This window comes from Perca flavescens, chromosome 9 (genome assembly GCF_004354835.1).
Source record: "Perca flavescens isolate YP-PL-M2 chromosome 9, PFLA_1.0, whole genome shotgun sequence".
NCBI lineage: Eukaryota > Metazoa > Chordata > Actinopteri > Perciformes > Percidae > Perca > Perca flavescens.
In genome coordinates, this window is record NC_041339.1 from 9722723 (window position 1) to 9738979 (window position 16257).

A 16257-nucleotide genomic window follows, 5' to 3' on the forward strand; every position below is an offset into this window, starting at 1 on the left:
TTTTGATGACAGATTGTGCATGTGTGATAAAGCTTGATGCACCCAGAGGCAACGAGTTTATTGCACGCAATTAAATTTGGCGCTGGCGTTTAAGTCATTCTTTTCTGGTGGGAAACAGTGAACAAAATTGAAATTGTATTACAGCTTTTTGCTAATTACACATGGGATGCGTAGAAGGGCATTAACCAGCTGAGAACAACTTCTCTGATGGCTTAAAAGAATTAGTAGAAAAATTTAATATTTAATGTTGATATTAATGTTTAAGTTACGTACAATGTGAGCCTGTAGCCAATTGGATGCATAGGACGTTTAAAAACAAATGAAAAGACATGATTACGTCAATGTTGATTTCCATAGCTGTGTCTATTCTGCCCTACGGGGGCAAAGCGCCGTAACATCATGTTTGGGCAAAAATGAGTTAATGTCACTTTTGGGGTATTTGAGACCTCCTTTATCATGTGAATAAATATCGTAAGTCAATTTGATTGTTTTAACGAGAAAATAAAGGGTTATGACAACCGTAACATCCAAAACCATACGAGAAACCAGCTGTAACAGCTGTTGCGGTTGCATGCTGAAGTTGAGTTAAGGTGTTCGGACTTGGTTTAGCCAGGTATCAAGAGAGATGTTACTGTACTGCCGTGATGTTACTGTACTCGTCATATTGTCAAAGTTTGCCGCTTTCAATTGTCACCAAACCATGTAACATACACACAACATATGTTTCAACTAAACAGCCCGGAGCTAGCTAACTTTAATCTGTTTCATGTAGCGCTAACGTTAACGCTAACACACCTCCTCACTTGGCGGAGCCTCACATCCGACGCCGAAAACCATTTATTATATATGTGCATCCTACCTTTCCATACAATCCGATATCATCCATGGAAGATAATCCAAAACAATGTACGTCATCTGCTGTATCCACAACAATCCATACGTGTTTGAGCCATATTTCCTTCTTACTTGTGTTCATGTCAAATCTCACACATCCATAAAAGCACTAAGCTAGTTATTGCTAACGTCCATACAAAATAGGCTAACTTAAATGTTATCTCAGAATTAAAAAGTAGTAATCCAAGTCGAGTTTGTTGACTGTGCATCTGGAGCAATTTGGTGGCCCTTAACCCTTAACCAGGGGCGATTCTAGGATCAGACCTTTAGGGGGGGCTCAGCCCCTAATGAGAATATGACACAAATACAGTGTCTTGCAAAATTGTTAAACATAATAAATGTATTAATATACCTTTTGTATTCAAGATTGCTTCTATATCATTTAAAACAAATACCATGATGACTAGACCTTGGTTAGGTGTTCTTATAATGGATGTAAGTATGGTGAACAGCAAGCAAATATTGATTATATGTCAGTTGCTGCCTTTTGCCTTTGCATGACTCACCACCCAGTGCCCCCCTCTCCAATTCCCATCCATCCTATCTCCAACTGTTTTTCTATCCTCTTTTCCTGATCCTACTTTGCTTCTCAGTTTTGCGCGTGGCCCCAATAGGCCTTTTGATTTGACTTAATGTAACTGAAAAGCTAAAACATAAGTCTAATTTTAGTAGTTCTGCAGTCAGTATAGCCATAAGCGAGACATAGATTTGAAGTGTGAGTTTACAATTTTAATGGACGTAGATGTTTATATTGAGGTTTTTGCTGTCCCACTATGCTTAGAGATTTCCACAATAATAAATGTAACCACCAAGTATAGTCACAAACAGCAATGTATTCTGCAGCTTACACTAGCAGCTAAAATCCTACATATAGGCTACACGCACCACACCGCACTGCTATTTTAGTACTAGTTTATTATTAGTTCATTCATTTTTCGAATGTTAATCATTTTAAAAGTGTTTAGGTTAGCAGTTAGGTAGTTAGATATTAGGTAGTTTTTATACAGCGTTGTGTAAAAAGAGGGAAATTAAATTCTCCAAAATGTTTATTGTTTTACACTTATTATGGTATGCACCGCGTGAGCGGTGCATAAAGAGGGATTGTTAGAATATATTTGTGAGAGTAAGAGTAACAGGTTTGTAGAGTTCATGATGCTGGCCTTGTTGCCTTGTTTCCCAGGGTTATGAGAGGCCATCTGGTTTTACAGTGATTTAACATTATAAAGGGAGTCTGAGATTATTGCCTGAGAAAAAAAGGTCTTCTCTGATCGGGGACGAGGCAACAATGGTCAGTATTTTGCAAGTGCGTGATTTGTGACAGAGAGTATAAAAATGACCTGGCTCTCAGAAAACTCTTTAGTTTGTAGGAGATTAAAACATACAGGTGTTCAGACCCAACAATAGCCACTTGTCTCTATTGAGCTGAGAATGAGAGAACTCAGGGTCATGTTTTCATGCAGTGTGTTACATATCGTTAAGGAGCCGGCTGCAGCCAGAAGATCGGGACTACGTCCAACTGATAACAGCACCATGGATGAAGCAGAGAAAATGGATAACAAGTGAGGGTTCTGGGTTAAAACAGTTAAAACAGTTCAGACACAGACTGAGGAAGCCTAGTCAGCACTGCAAGACTGTTGCTGCTGAGGATACGGATCTGGAGGTTCACACGTCAGACGTCCTCTCCTATATCAACTTTTGTGTTAATAATGTGATGGAGACAAAGACAATCAGAGGGTTTCCTAATCAGAAACCATGGATGAACAGTGGGGTGCAGACTCTGCTCACGACATAGGATTCAGCTTTTAAATCTGGTCAAGCCTACAAGGATGCACTTGGGAAGGTGAGAAGGGGATCAGCGCAAAGCAGAGAAAGGGGAGGCAACCTTTCCCCTTATGACGTCATAAAGGAAAGATTCCAGATTGGCCCATCTGAGCTTTCATTTTCTCAAAGGCAGAGCAGGATACCCAGGGCTTGGTTTACATCTATTTATACCATTTCCAGCCACTGGGGGAGCATAGGCAGGCTAGGGGAACTCATATTAATGTTAAAAAAACCTCATAAAGGGGCTTTGTCACCAGCAACAACACGTTGCTCAGCTTTGTTCCAGTAAGTTATGCACCGTAATAACTTTTAAAAAAAATCAGCTGAAGACTCCGGAAGTGATGTAGTAATTACCGCTCGGCAGATAGGAAAGATACAAATACATAATATTTGTAATATTGATGTTTTTGTCTAATGTTGTATTTGATGATTCAAACAATGAAGATAACAATAATAATAAAATACAGTTTCATGTATTTGTCTCATGTACTGTTTGCGTGGTCGGCCGGCAGGCGGCGGCAATCTGAAATGGAATGAAGCCCATTTATGGCAGACTGCAGAAACACAGGAGCCGAACAAATCCAGCCAACCACCCCGGAAGAACAACAAGTACACTAGCTTTGTAACAGGTTCTGGGGCGTGTTTGGAATCTGATATAGGCCACATTTTAAAAGGTAATGTGAACAGCCAAACAAAAAATCTGATCTGAGCAAAAAAAATCTGAATTAGGCATTAAGACTTGCGGTGTGAACGTATCTTAAATGATAACACACACTTTGAACACGGGCCTTCCAGCCAAAGGTGTTCAGGTCCATATGAACACCAAGGTGCCTATAGAAGCAGAGCTGATGAATTGGTTCATCATTTATGACCTCTGATACCCTCTGACCCATGTCACGACCCTTTCCTCAGTTTGTGAAATGGTTGAATGAGATTAGTGGCATTGCACTACTGCACACAGGTCTCTGTTTCAGCAGAATATGCAAAAGTACTTGTGTCTGTGGTAGAAGTGTGCCAAAAATGGCAAAACACATGTTGTATATGTACACATACCCAAACAAAGCTATATATATCTTACTCTGTGAACAAAAACCTTGGAAACAATCTGCTTATCCTTTTAATTTCCTGAAAATGCTTCCTAAAACTAGTCCCTTCTTAATTTTGAAAAGGTAGTCTCTCAGTAAAGGCTACAAAGGTTAGGATGGCTACAAGCTGTAACCACAGTGATTGATATGAGGATCATCTTTTCTGAATATAATAATTAATTTGTTAGGCCTACCATAAATTATTATTTCAAAAAAGTAATTTATTTAAAACAACTAATAATGCAGTGTGATGTTAAATCAAACAAACAAAACATAAATATGCAAATTTTTTTCCCTTTAGTCTTTGCTATTAACATTCATCAATTACAAAATCAGAAAATTGCGTTTTTAAATAATGATGCAATGGGAATTTTTTTTTTTTAAATGCTTCTCTTTGTAGGCTTAAATAGTTACTTTTTAGTTATTCACAACAGTACAAGTCAAAACAAATGCACATTTGTCAAACAAACCATAGAAAGTCAAAGTCATGCCCCATTCGGAAAAAATATGAATGGTAGTGAATGGGAAGAGGCAAATTATTTTTTGATCCCATTCGAATTGAACCATGGATTTCAAATATGATGTTCGTCAATTTAAAAGAATATTTTTCAACCGAAGAAAGTCTTGGTTAGCTGTAGGTTTGTCATATGACCACTTAGTTTTGAACTACATCTCTCGTCTTACACAATTTACATCACCTAGCTTGATGCTCAACTTGCTCGCTAGCTAGCTAGCTTAGCTCTGTTCCACAACACATGTAACGTTATCTTACCTGATGAGTTTTATCCAGTGAAGTGTTTTCAGCAGATAAGCTAAAGAACAAGCAATTTGAGTAACGTTACATCCCCGGTACGACACACACAGACATTGTAGCTGTGTGGATGTCATCCATGCGACATTGAAGTGTGTAGTCTTTCTAATTACGTATTTTCACAGTCTTATACTTCAACAGTTTAACAATAAACTGAGACTTTCTTCGGTTGAAAGATTATCTTTTAAATTGACGAACATTATATTTGTAATCCATGGCTCAATTCAAACGGGATCAAAAAATAATTATCATCTCTCCATTGACTCTCTTTCATATTTTTTCGAAAGATAGGTCCCACTGGCCGGAAGTAGAAAGGCGTGACTTCGGCTCTCTATTAGGCTGTATTTCTAAACACTGAACTGTAGTTTTTTATATAGGCCTAGTATTTTTCTGCGACAAGGCAAATCAAAGTATTAGCATAAAACACTATTTTTTTCATTATTGGTATTTTTATTGTATAAATTCTCACATAAAACGTGCAGCAATCTTTCACAGACGCGGAGCGGTAATTACTACGTCACTTCTGGAGTCTTTTTTTAAACGTTATTACGGTGCATAACTTACTGGAACAAAGCTGAGCAATGTGTTGTTGCTGGTGACAAAACCACTGATTAAATATGTACATTGAAGCGATACTGGCGTTAAAGACCCGCTGATCGCTGTCAGATTCTCTGATATGAATGCCCGCATTGCACTGTGGCTAATGGGCTTAGACTGCGCCCCGCTTGGCCCATGTTCTGTCTTACAGCATACTGTAATATTTCACCGGTATTAAGACCGAAATAATATTATTAAAATAAAGAAATGCATACCATGATAACATCTAAATAAATGTTGATAAATGTAGCGTTATAGTTTTAAAAATATCAATAAACAACAAAGCAATCCAGCTTCCATGGCAATAAGATATAATAATAAAATTAAAAGAAATTCATATAAACCATGATAAGATCTTGTAAATAAATGTTGATTAAAACCGAGAATCGTGCTATGATAACAAAAGAAGCTTCCCATTGAAATACATTACCGGTAGTTTAAAAAACATGATCCCATCATGAAAATCTTTAAAATATTGTGATGGTATCACGATCTAATAGATTTATTTTCGTGATGCCATCACAAACTGCGGTGAGACTGGGTTGAAACAGCACATAGAGGAGCACTTCAATAACAACAACTCCCGCTGCATGTGAAAGGGGATTAGGACAATAACAGGTTAAAAGGACAGCTACACACTCACAAGCCCCAGCAGCAACAACACTCTTCCAAACACACTGAACCAGTTGTTTACTCGCTTTGACCTTCAAAACCAAGAGAGTGGCACCCATCCTGCACCAGCTGGGAAGGGCCAGGTCATAAAACTACATCAACATCAGAGGCCCGTTCCAGAAAGCAGGTTTAGTGAAAACTCTGAGTTTGTTAACCCTGAGATGAGGGAAACTTTGGGTTTTCCGTTCCAGAAAGAGAGGTAACTTAACCTCGGAGTCAGTTACTATGGTAACTGAGCCTGTGAACCTAACCTGGGGAAACAACTTGAGTTTCTCTCAGTCTCCTCCCTCTGAGAGGGATGAGAGGGATGCTCCCCCGGGGGAGATTTTTTTCCCAATTACGTCAACTAAATGCACTATTTTTCAGGCTGTTTGAGATAATAGAATGCATAAGGATGCAAAGGAATAGGAGTGTTTCATTAATATTATTATTAATGTTTTTGTTGTTATTATAAATAATTGCTCAGATTTACACAACAAAAGATTTGACACGTGGCACTGACAATTCAACCAAATACAAAGTATTTATTAAATTTCCGCATGGTGACTTATGGGGGTCCGCCCCCAGAAAATTTTGAGCATTAAACTCTTCATTTCCTGCATTCTGGTGAATTTGTATGCACCTATTTATACCTTTTTCTGAATAAATTGATGCTGGAAATCTTTATGTAAAAAGGTAAACATAGATTATAATCCAAATATAAAAACATAATGGAATATATGGAAGTAAGGCTCTCAGGCATTCTGTATTGCTTTCATCTATTTATTCTCCTGTAGATCAGCTTTTCTAATTATATCTGAGTCAGCACAGATGTAGCCTAGAGGCATCATTTGCTCCTCCCTTTTCTTTTGCATCTTTTGTTGAGGAAGTAACCTCCTTAAATGTGCATATGACAATTATTCACGTTGATGATAAATTCATTCATTTTAATGAATTAATAAACCCCTGGACTGTAATATTTCAGATTTGTTTGAGCAAGATTTCTGTTCATGTCCAAAACTTTGTGCACATTCAAAATATATCTGTGTTATCTGAGTTTTGGAGGAGTCGTGATATTTTGAGAAAAATAAAGTTACAATAGTCAATATATTTCACAAAATAATCTACCTGCACCATAATCTGCTGTGCATTACGTGATTGCTCTGCTGATACGGTAGATCTCAGACCGTCTGACAGACACAGAGCCCAGTTTGGGTCTCTGGTCTCTGAATGAGCGAATATTTAGGGAAGTGTCTGTATGCTGCTCTTTGCTTTTTTTCATTGGTTGTTGCGTTAAATCTTATTAGCTATTGTGTAGCCCCTTTCTTTTTTTTTGATTGGCTGAAAAGTGGCAGGCTCGACTTACAACTCCAGGGGAGACGCGCTTGATTCCTGCCGGTTGCATAGTGAGAGCGGCGCGCCAGAGACATTTTGGCGGCATATTCAATTTATTATAAATAGTTTTTCCACGTGAGAAATACAATGTGTGGCGGGAGTGCGTGACAAAAGACCGAAATGAGTGACTGTCAAGCTCAATTCGTGACACTTGAGAGCCTGCAGTCACCATTGACTTAACTCAAAGTGTTACAACAGCGGATTCACAAACCTGCACCACTTGTCCGCGGTTTGTCTGACGCTGCTTCTGAATCACTCTCCGGCTGGTGAGGTCTGTTACTTTGGTTACTCGTGTTCCTGTTCCGTACTATAAAAAACTTTGTTATATCCATAACTTAAGCTGGTTAGGCAGTAAGCTCGCGACACCGATGAAACATACAACATGCATGACAACAGCTTGCCAGCCCCTGATGACAAGTTAACGACGAAGAAGAAGATTTATATTCTTCTTCGTTAATTTTTATCGGCAGTTGGCAAACAAGCGATGCATTACCGTTCGCCGCGGTAATAGAGCTGTTGTTTCATTTTTTGCCGCTCCAGTCACAAAGACTGAGAGAGGAAATGAAACAAAGTTGAAGTTATTTTAAAAAACCTAAAAGATTCGGGGCTTTTTGACAAAACATTCGGGGCTTAAGCCCAATTAGCCACCCCCCCGCTCCGCCGATGGTCCTGACTATAGATGTATTTTCATTTCCACATAACCGATTTGAGAGGTATTTTATATCACAGTCCATTAGATATGTAGATACCTTATTCGTCCTCGTATCACTAACATCAACCATCGTGGACAGGCTTTAACATCCCAGCAGATTCTTTGTATTGCATTACGTTTTTTGCAAACAGCAGTTTTCTTTACAACAGTGTAGCGAATCATACTGTTATAGTAAAGCCACTGTATGCAGAGCAATCAGAAAAGTGTGACTCGCTCTGAAACATTTTTAAACATTTTTGTAGTGTTCCCTGGACAGTAGAGCCATTCAAAAGAAATACATCATTATACATTATAGTTCTGTTAATGATATGGTGCTGCAGCCTCAGAATGGGATTAGTATAGTTTACTTTTTCGCCCGCAGGATTGCACCTAGGTGTAATACAATTCCAGTTTTCACCAGTAATATTATAAGTTAACTGTGATTAAATATGAAATTAATACACTGTTAATGCGTACGCATTGACTCAAGCAGCAATTTTCTCCCACACCAATTCTCTCTCTTTTTCAGCAGCAGCCACTGTCTTGCTTTTTTTACGAAATACATGTTCAAACTCGCTGTTTGTGCGCATGAGTATTTCCGCCAACCCGTTTGTTTGTGGTTGTTACCATGGTGAATCGTAGAATCATGGCTCCATTCACACTGCCTTTTGTGCACGCGCGTAACCCTGAGTGAACATACTCCAAGTTCATTGAACCAACTCAAATCAGCTGTTCTGGAACCGAAAACTCAGAGTTTCCAATCTCGGGGTAAATCAACTCAGACATCAGGGTTAGACACAGAGTTTGTTAAAACTCCTACCTGGAACGGACCCCAGGTCAGATCCACCCTGCGCAAAATTGACATCAACAAAGCGTCTGGACTAGATGGAGTCAAGAGTACTGAGGGTCTGTGCAGACTAACTAACATGTTTAACCTCTCACTAGAGCAGGCTGCAGTCCCCTCGTGCCTGCAGTCAAGAAGACACAGTGACAAATATGAATGACTACAGATCAGTTGCTCTTATCCCCATCATTGAAAAGTGTTTTGAGAGACTGATCCTCCCCCACATAAAGAATGCCATCCCTGCTGATCTTGATAAACATCAGTTTGCATATCGGACCAACAGATCGGCAGATGGTGCCGTTATAACAGCTCTGCATCAAAATGCATATGTAAGGATGCTGTTTGCTGACTTTGGCTCTGCAATACTCCACTACAAACTGATCCAAAAACTGAGCGACTTGGGCTTGAGCAGTTCACTATGCTCCTGGATATCGGACTTTCTGAGCAATTGGCCAGAACACAACAGGATAGGCAGTCACACCTCCTCTACACCCTTTTTGCGCGAGAGAGTGCTCCTCTACTCACTCCTCCAAAACCATCATCAAATTTGCGGACAACACCACAGTAGTTGGACTGATAACAGACAACGACGAGACGGCCTAAGGAAGGAGGTACAGCATCTGGCTCAGTGGTGTCAACATAACAACAAACCTACATCCCACCCTTTGCATATAGAGGGAAGAGGTAGAGAGGGTGGAGAAATTTAAATTCCTGGGAGTTCACATCACGGCAGACCTCACATTGTCTGCTAACATCTCCTGCCACGTAAAGAAGGCCCAGCAGAGACTATAGTTCTTTAGGAAACTTAAGCAGTCCCACCTCCCACAGCAGCTGCTAGTGAACTTTTATCGTGCCACCATAGAGAGCCTCCTAACCTACTACTGCACAGTGGGGTACGGGAGCTGCACTAAGGAGGATCAGTGGCATCTTCAGCGAGTGGTGAAAGCAGCTCAGCGGGTCATCGGGACCTCACTACCACCTCTGAAGAACGAATACACTGGCCGACTGAAAAAGAAAGAAAGCTGTATGATAAAGGACCCATCCCACCCTGGACACTGCTTGTTCTCACCCCTCCCCTCTGGGAGAAGGTACAGAGCAATAAAAAGCTAAACAAATTGGCTGAAAAACAGTCAAGTCAGTTTTTATGCTGCTAACTTACATTACCACTGTTTTTAAGGTCACTTTTTCAACACTTGTGTTTTGCTTTTTAAGTCATATATTTTTTCTAGTTGCCTTTGTCTTTGTCCAGCTTACTTAACTATGTTCTATTTATTCATTTTTATGCACACTGCTGAAGAGCTGCTAAACTGATTTCCATTCTATCTATCTATCTATCTATCTATCTATCTAGACCGGCATAAACGGAAAACCTTTGGAAACGACAATGCACAGTCCGGTGAAATCGCAGGTCTTTCCATTCATTTGGAATGGGGGTAGTACTTTTAGGCTGTGGCAATGGGGGCCGCAGGCAGTTAAGACCATGGATGTATAATAAAACCTGGATACAGCGTTCTAGGCGGCGCCCCGTTTATTATTGGGATAGTTGCTCAGTGGCCCAAGAATCCAAAAAAGTTTAACTTTCACATATAAAATTACTCAGATGATTGGTGCTGCTTCTGCACTATGGGGCCCATAAAGCAGGCACACTAGAGACCTCTGCCAGCTGAGACAGCTTCTTCCAGTTTACTGCTCTGCTAACTTGAATGGGAATTAAATTATTTAATTTTGCGGCTCTCTAGACTTTCCAGATGCTATCGGACCAAATGGTCAATTTGCAGGGGTTGTGAAGCTCAAAATAATGTATTCACTGATTTATAGACGGCTATTTCGCTGTGTAAGTCTAGGGGAACAAGTCTTTTTGGGCCATGTGGCATCACGTGACGGACACAGAAGTTGTAATTCCACTGTTTGGCTGCTATGTCAAATTTCCTGGGGGCCTGGTTGAGACAAATTCCACTTTCACACAGTGGTGAGTTGATTTTCCTATCCTCAATAGGGTCTATGGGTCATATGTTATTATCTTGTCAAAACTAAATACAGCAAAAATTGTAAAACCAACTAAAATAGCATAAATTTAGCATAAATTCACAGAGGCTGGATGGCAGCTTCATACATCTGCGTCCTTCTGTGGCTCTGATGGGACCTGACTAAAGTCTGAAAATACTTATGTCAGTAGTTATATGGACTTAGGCTTGCAGACAGGAAACCTGCATTATAAAATAGGGGCATGGAGTTTGAAAGACTTGAGTTTCCTAATAGGAAGTGTAGCATGTTTTTAATCTTGAACCATTCAAAAGGTCAGGATGTCTTGGCCTGTGCTGCTTTGATTTAGACAATATTTTTTTTAAATGTAGAAGTGTAATGCGCAATAACTGGAGTAACCTTTTAAATATATGATATCCTAATGTGCCAAACTAATTTTACAACAATGAACCCTGTACTGAAGTGTACTTTAGATTCTCCCCAGCCCTGATTTGGAAACATTAGCTGACCCACCCACTGCTCTCACCTATTTACTCATTTACACAATTCTACATCTGTGTTATTTTTAAAATACCCCAGAATATTACAAGGTATTTCTTATTGGATTACAACTTTATCCTTTCCTTGAAATATATTATAACATTCTGATTTCTCGCTCATGAAATCCTGACTTTATTGTGGCCTCATAAAACTCTTAAAACAGTGGTATATGTGACAGACGGGTATCACCTTGTAATTAAATATATAATGTAAAAATATAAAATAATGTAATGTAGACACTCTCACTCTCCTTTGATCTCATTCTTTTTTAGTCCAATCCTGTATGTCCCTCTCTTCAGACAACACAAATCCCCTACAGTAGATAAATAATGTGTGCAGCTTTCAGTGGGTGCTGTTTCTGAGGAGGTTAGCTCACTGTAACCCTCCCAAGCCCCCCTGCTTATCATGCTTTCCCTGCCAAAAAGCATGTGCTCCACTTGTACTATTTCAGTACAACTAGCTGTAATTACCATGCACAACTGAGTGTTGCTCACATACAGTATGTTAAAATAATGAACTCGGAATCAGTTGCGTATAGTGTGTACATGTACCATGTACTGTAGTCAGATGGATGTTATGGTCATACCGGATAAGGTCCAGCAGAGCATCGGCAGAACTCATGATAGGCTTGCTGCTGTCCTCAGAGTCCTCTTTCTGGGCTGCTCCGCCTGGGTGGATGATGGAGACCATGATGATTCCCACTATCACGGCCACAAAGGTGGTCCACAGGTAATAGGAGACTGTGATCAGACCGAGCCGACTGGAACACTTGGCGTCAAGGGCTGCCAGTCCTGACATCAAACTGGAAGAGGAAACATCCAAGTTAGACTAATAGTAAGTACTTTATTTTTATAATAGATATTGAACCATGTTGTAGCAAATGTTTCAATGCAATCCATCAGTAAGCACTTTGACAATCAACTTATAGTGACAATCTTGTGAGGTGCAAAATCATTAATTTTGAGAGAACAATCTCACAACAGATTCTTTTTGTAGCTCTTCTGGAATTTTCTATAATTTCACGTGATCTTCATAAACAGATCAAGTTTTTGTCTTTAAATTTCCATTTTTCTGAGACCGGCTGGTTGAGGTGGGGATGTGGTAAGATTGTTTTTCCTAGTTTGTTTCCAATGTCCAATAATGTATCTACATTTACATGACAACTGAACAAACTTTCATGTGATATAATCGAAAGCTCCAGAAAAACTATTACTGTGGTGCGGCTATTTCTCAACTGCTGTTTTGAGGCTGTCCTCCCGAAAAAAACAACCCCATAGAAGCTTCAAGAATCTTATTACAACCCATAGTTATCTTTATGGTGGCGGTAACCACTAGTGGCCATAGTAATTTTAGATACATTTTTTATTACCATCATTTATCATTCAGACATACAGAACAAATTCCACAATATGTGCCAGGTAGTATCAAATGGTGCACAGAACAGAGAAACACAAATTGAACAAGAACAAAAACCCTCTACCACCCACCACCCTCTGTGGTCTCGAAGAAAACAAAACAAACAAATAAACTGAATTCACACCTTGCCTAATCACTCTCCTCTAGTTCTTGTGGCTCATTAGGTCATTAGGTCTGATATTTGTGCTGCTGTGCTTTTTCATAGGTTGACAGTTGATGATTTGGCTTTGTTAATCCTTGCTGTAGAGAGCTCAAGCATAAATATGTCTAGGAAATACGCTAACCACTGTTTTATACAAAGCGTTATACAGCGTTGAGCTATCATTTTGTTGGTTGCAGTTGAGCCGGCTAGCCAAATCTTCCTCTGTCTCTCGAGCAGGTGTAATTTAGTGTCATCATTAAGTAACAAAACAATCGGGTCAGTAGGAATTAGATATCCTATCACATAAGATAGTATTGATGTTGTTTTATGCCAGAACCTGTTCACACTCCCAGACCATATGCAGGAAAGTTCCAGTTTGGTCAGGTTGACAGAATGTACAATAGGGAGTGGGAATGACTTTAGAGAAATATATCTTCTGAGGAGTCCAATATGTCCAATGGCATATATTGAAGTGGATACACTGGTGATTTGGGTTCTTGAAACAGTGGAACATGTTGTCCCAAACTGCCTCCCAATTAACTGTGTTCCCCTCAGGGCTCAGCTCATGTTCCCATTTATTTACTATTGGGAATTCTCCTGTGGATACTTGCAACAGCTTAGCATAAATCTTCAAAAGGTTTGTTACAAGACATTAAGTGTGTATTGTGCCATATTACGTTATTCACGTGCAGGTGATCCTCCACCTGTTTAAAGTTGGCCAATGTGTTGGATGATAATGGGGCCATAGGTTAGCATACACTTTTTTGGACAAACACCTGCAAAGGCCAGGGGTCTAAAAAAACTGTGCGTAGGATCCTTACTATAAGTACACCCAAAAGCCCAAAATGGCGTATGCAAAAAAAAAAAAAATAAGAGTCTGATTTATAAAACCGTGTGTACGCACACCTGTAAGCAATGTTCCCTTTACAAATCAGAGACTACCTACAAGCGTGTGTACGTGGATCAGCCTGTTATCCCGCCCTGTACATGCCCATTTTTAACCATAAATAGTCAATGCAAAGCCCCTTGTGAATGCTGATCAGTGTATGAATGACACTGGTAGTTGTTACACCATATCATGATGACTGGCAGAGAAAAAGCAAAAAACTTCTCAGACGTTCAGGAATTGCTGCAAATTGAATTATAATTTTGGCCTGTTCTTGCACAGTGTATGGAACCCTGATCTATAGACTACATATATTAATAATACGTCCAAAACGGCAGGCATTACAGCACTCGGGGACAGCTTCGATATACCAGACGTATATAATAAGATTTAACAGAACTATATATTATATCCAAACAAGCCTTAGTGATAGAAGTTGAAGATTATATATATAATTTTTTTTTTTTTTAAACACTTAGCTGTCTGACATTTCCCTCTGGAAACAGCCAGTTTCCTCCAGAGTGGCGAGGACCTGTATTTGGACCGGGATGGCACGGTTCCGGCGTGTTGCCCTCTCTACTGGACTCAATTCAGTACATGGATCCAAGAGCTCAGCAGAAAATCTAAATCGGCATATTAGCCAGTCATCGTCATGGTCCCTGAAGACTCTTTTTTTCCTGATTCTTCCATTAGCGTAGTCCTCCTGCAGGGCCAGCAGGGCCATCATGCAGCATTTCGCACAGGTTCACCGCAGTATTTATATGTTTACAACAATTTGTCATTGTTAACACCTTGCCAACACAGCATCAACTAGTGGTATCCCCCAACCCGAGATACAATTTGAAGACAAAATAAAGTCTAATAGGCAAACACACTTTTCATCATGCAGGTTTTGTCACAAACAATATTAAAGTTCGGACTGATAACGAGGACATTAAGGGTAACGATTGCACGAGAGCTTAACGGCTGTGTTTTCAGACTTTGACATTTGATGATACAGTATATGCACAGTTTTAAAGGCAGCCATTTAGTTATAACTGTGTTCTGCAGCTATCTAATGGTAGGGTATTTGATGCTATCCTGTATTCCATGCAGTCGGTCCATCCCCTCCTCCAGCGCTCCGTAGCGGACAATGTGACGGTGAGACAGCGCCGATTAAATATAAAGAACAAATTTTTATTTAAGATTTGAGTTGGAGGTGTTTATGGAACAGTTATCACAAGTGCAAATAACACTGCTGGATTTCATCTTCATGGTAAGTGGATGATATGGAGTGAAAGAATGTGCGTCCTGCTGTGACATGAACTACAACGACTACCTTCAAAGTCACTGTTCCGCTATCTTTAATGCGACTGTTATCGCCATCACACCCCCAACCGGCCCCGTCAGACACCGCCTACCAAGAGTCTGGGTCTGCCGAGGTTTCTTCCTAAAAGGGAGTTTTTCCTTGCCACTGTCGCAATAGCCACTGCTAATGCTTGCTCTTGAGGGAATTACTGTAATTGTTGGGGCTTTGTAAATTATAGAGTGTGGTCTAGACCTACTCTATCTGTAAAGTGTCTCGAGATAACTCTGTTATGATTTGATACTATAAATAAAATTGAATTGAATTCAATTGATACGACCGAGCTGTGACGGAGGTCTGTAGCGGCTTAAACAACTAGCAATTGCCGCTTTATAGCAAGGAGCTCCTCTTCAATGTTTTTTTTGTTTTTTTACCGCTAGTTACTACGATGGAGCTTGCTACAGGTATGCTACACTCATGAGACCATGGCATGTTAACCAGGAAAAGTCCCACTGAGTTACAGTAACTCTTCTCCCAGGGAGTCCTGGTCAAGACTGGTGGCAACAAGTTTCAAAATACATAAAAGACAGGACAAAGGTTACATACTACACCACAAATCTCTGTACATACACTATACATACTAGAACACAAACAAGACATTACACTTAACTTAAGCTAATACAGACATACAACTTAAAGGGCATCTATTTAAAAGCAATTACACTTTTCTGTCAGAGTTGACTTTAAAAGGTTTTTAAAAGTATTTAATGGTGGATTAGTTACTGGTAAACAGAAAGGTAGCTACTGTTAAATAAATGAGTAACGAATGGTTAGGTAATGATTAGTTACTGATTGACTGATTCAAGCACTAATGATTAGTTACTGGTAAACAGAATGGTAGCTACTGTTAAATGAATAATGAATGGTTAGCTAATGATTAGTTAATGATTGACTGATTCAAGCACTAATGATTAGTTACTGGTAAATAGAATGGTAGCTACTGTTAAATGAATGAGTAACTAATGGTTAGCTAATGATTATTGAGTAAGATTGAGAATGAGTGAAATTGAGTGATTATTGTTGTAATTAAATTATTTGTTAGTAATGTTTGTTTTGTTTTAACAGCTAGCACCTAGCCATTGTCCAATGTACTCCAGGCACTGTGGATTTTTAATTAGCTTCATGGGTTTTTCTTTCCCCCTGACCTGCCTTCAGA

General features: G+C 39.5%; 1 protein-coding gene across 1 annotated transcript in view; it reads right to left on the reverse strand.

Annotated features, from left to right (window-relative positions):
* The window catches only part of slc1a7b (solute carrier family 1 member 7b), a 124269-nt gene that overhangs the window by 34515 nt on the left and 73497 nt on the right, over window positions 1-16257 (reverse strand). Inside the window, exon 3 of the mRNA XM_028588027.1 lies at window positions 11899-12114. Coding sequence (XP_028443828.1) covers window positions 11899-12114 — 216 coding nt within the window. The remainder of the gene's footprint in view (window positions 1-11898; window positions 12115-16257) is intronic.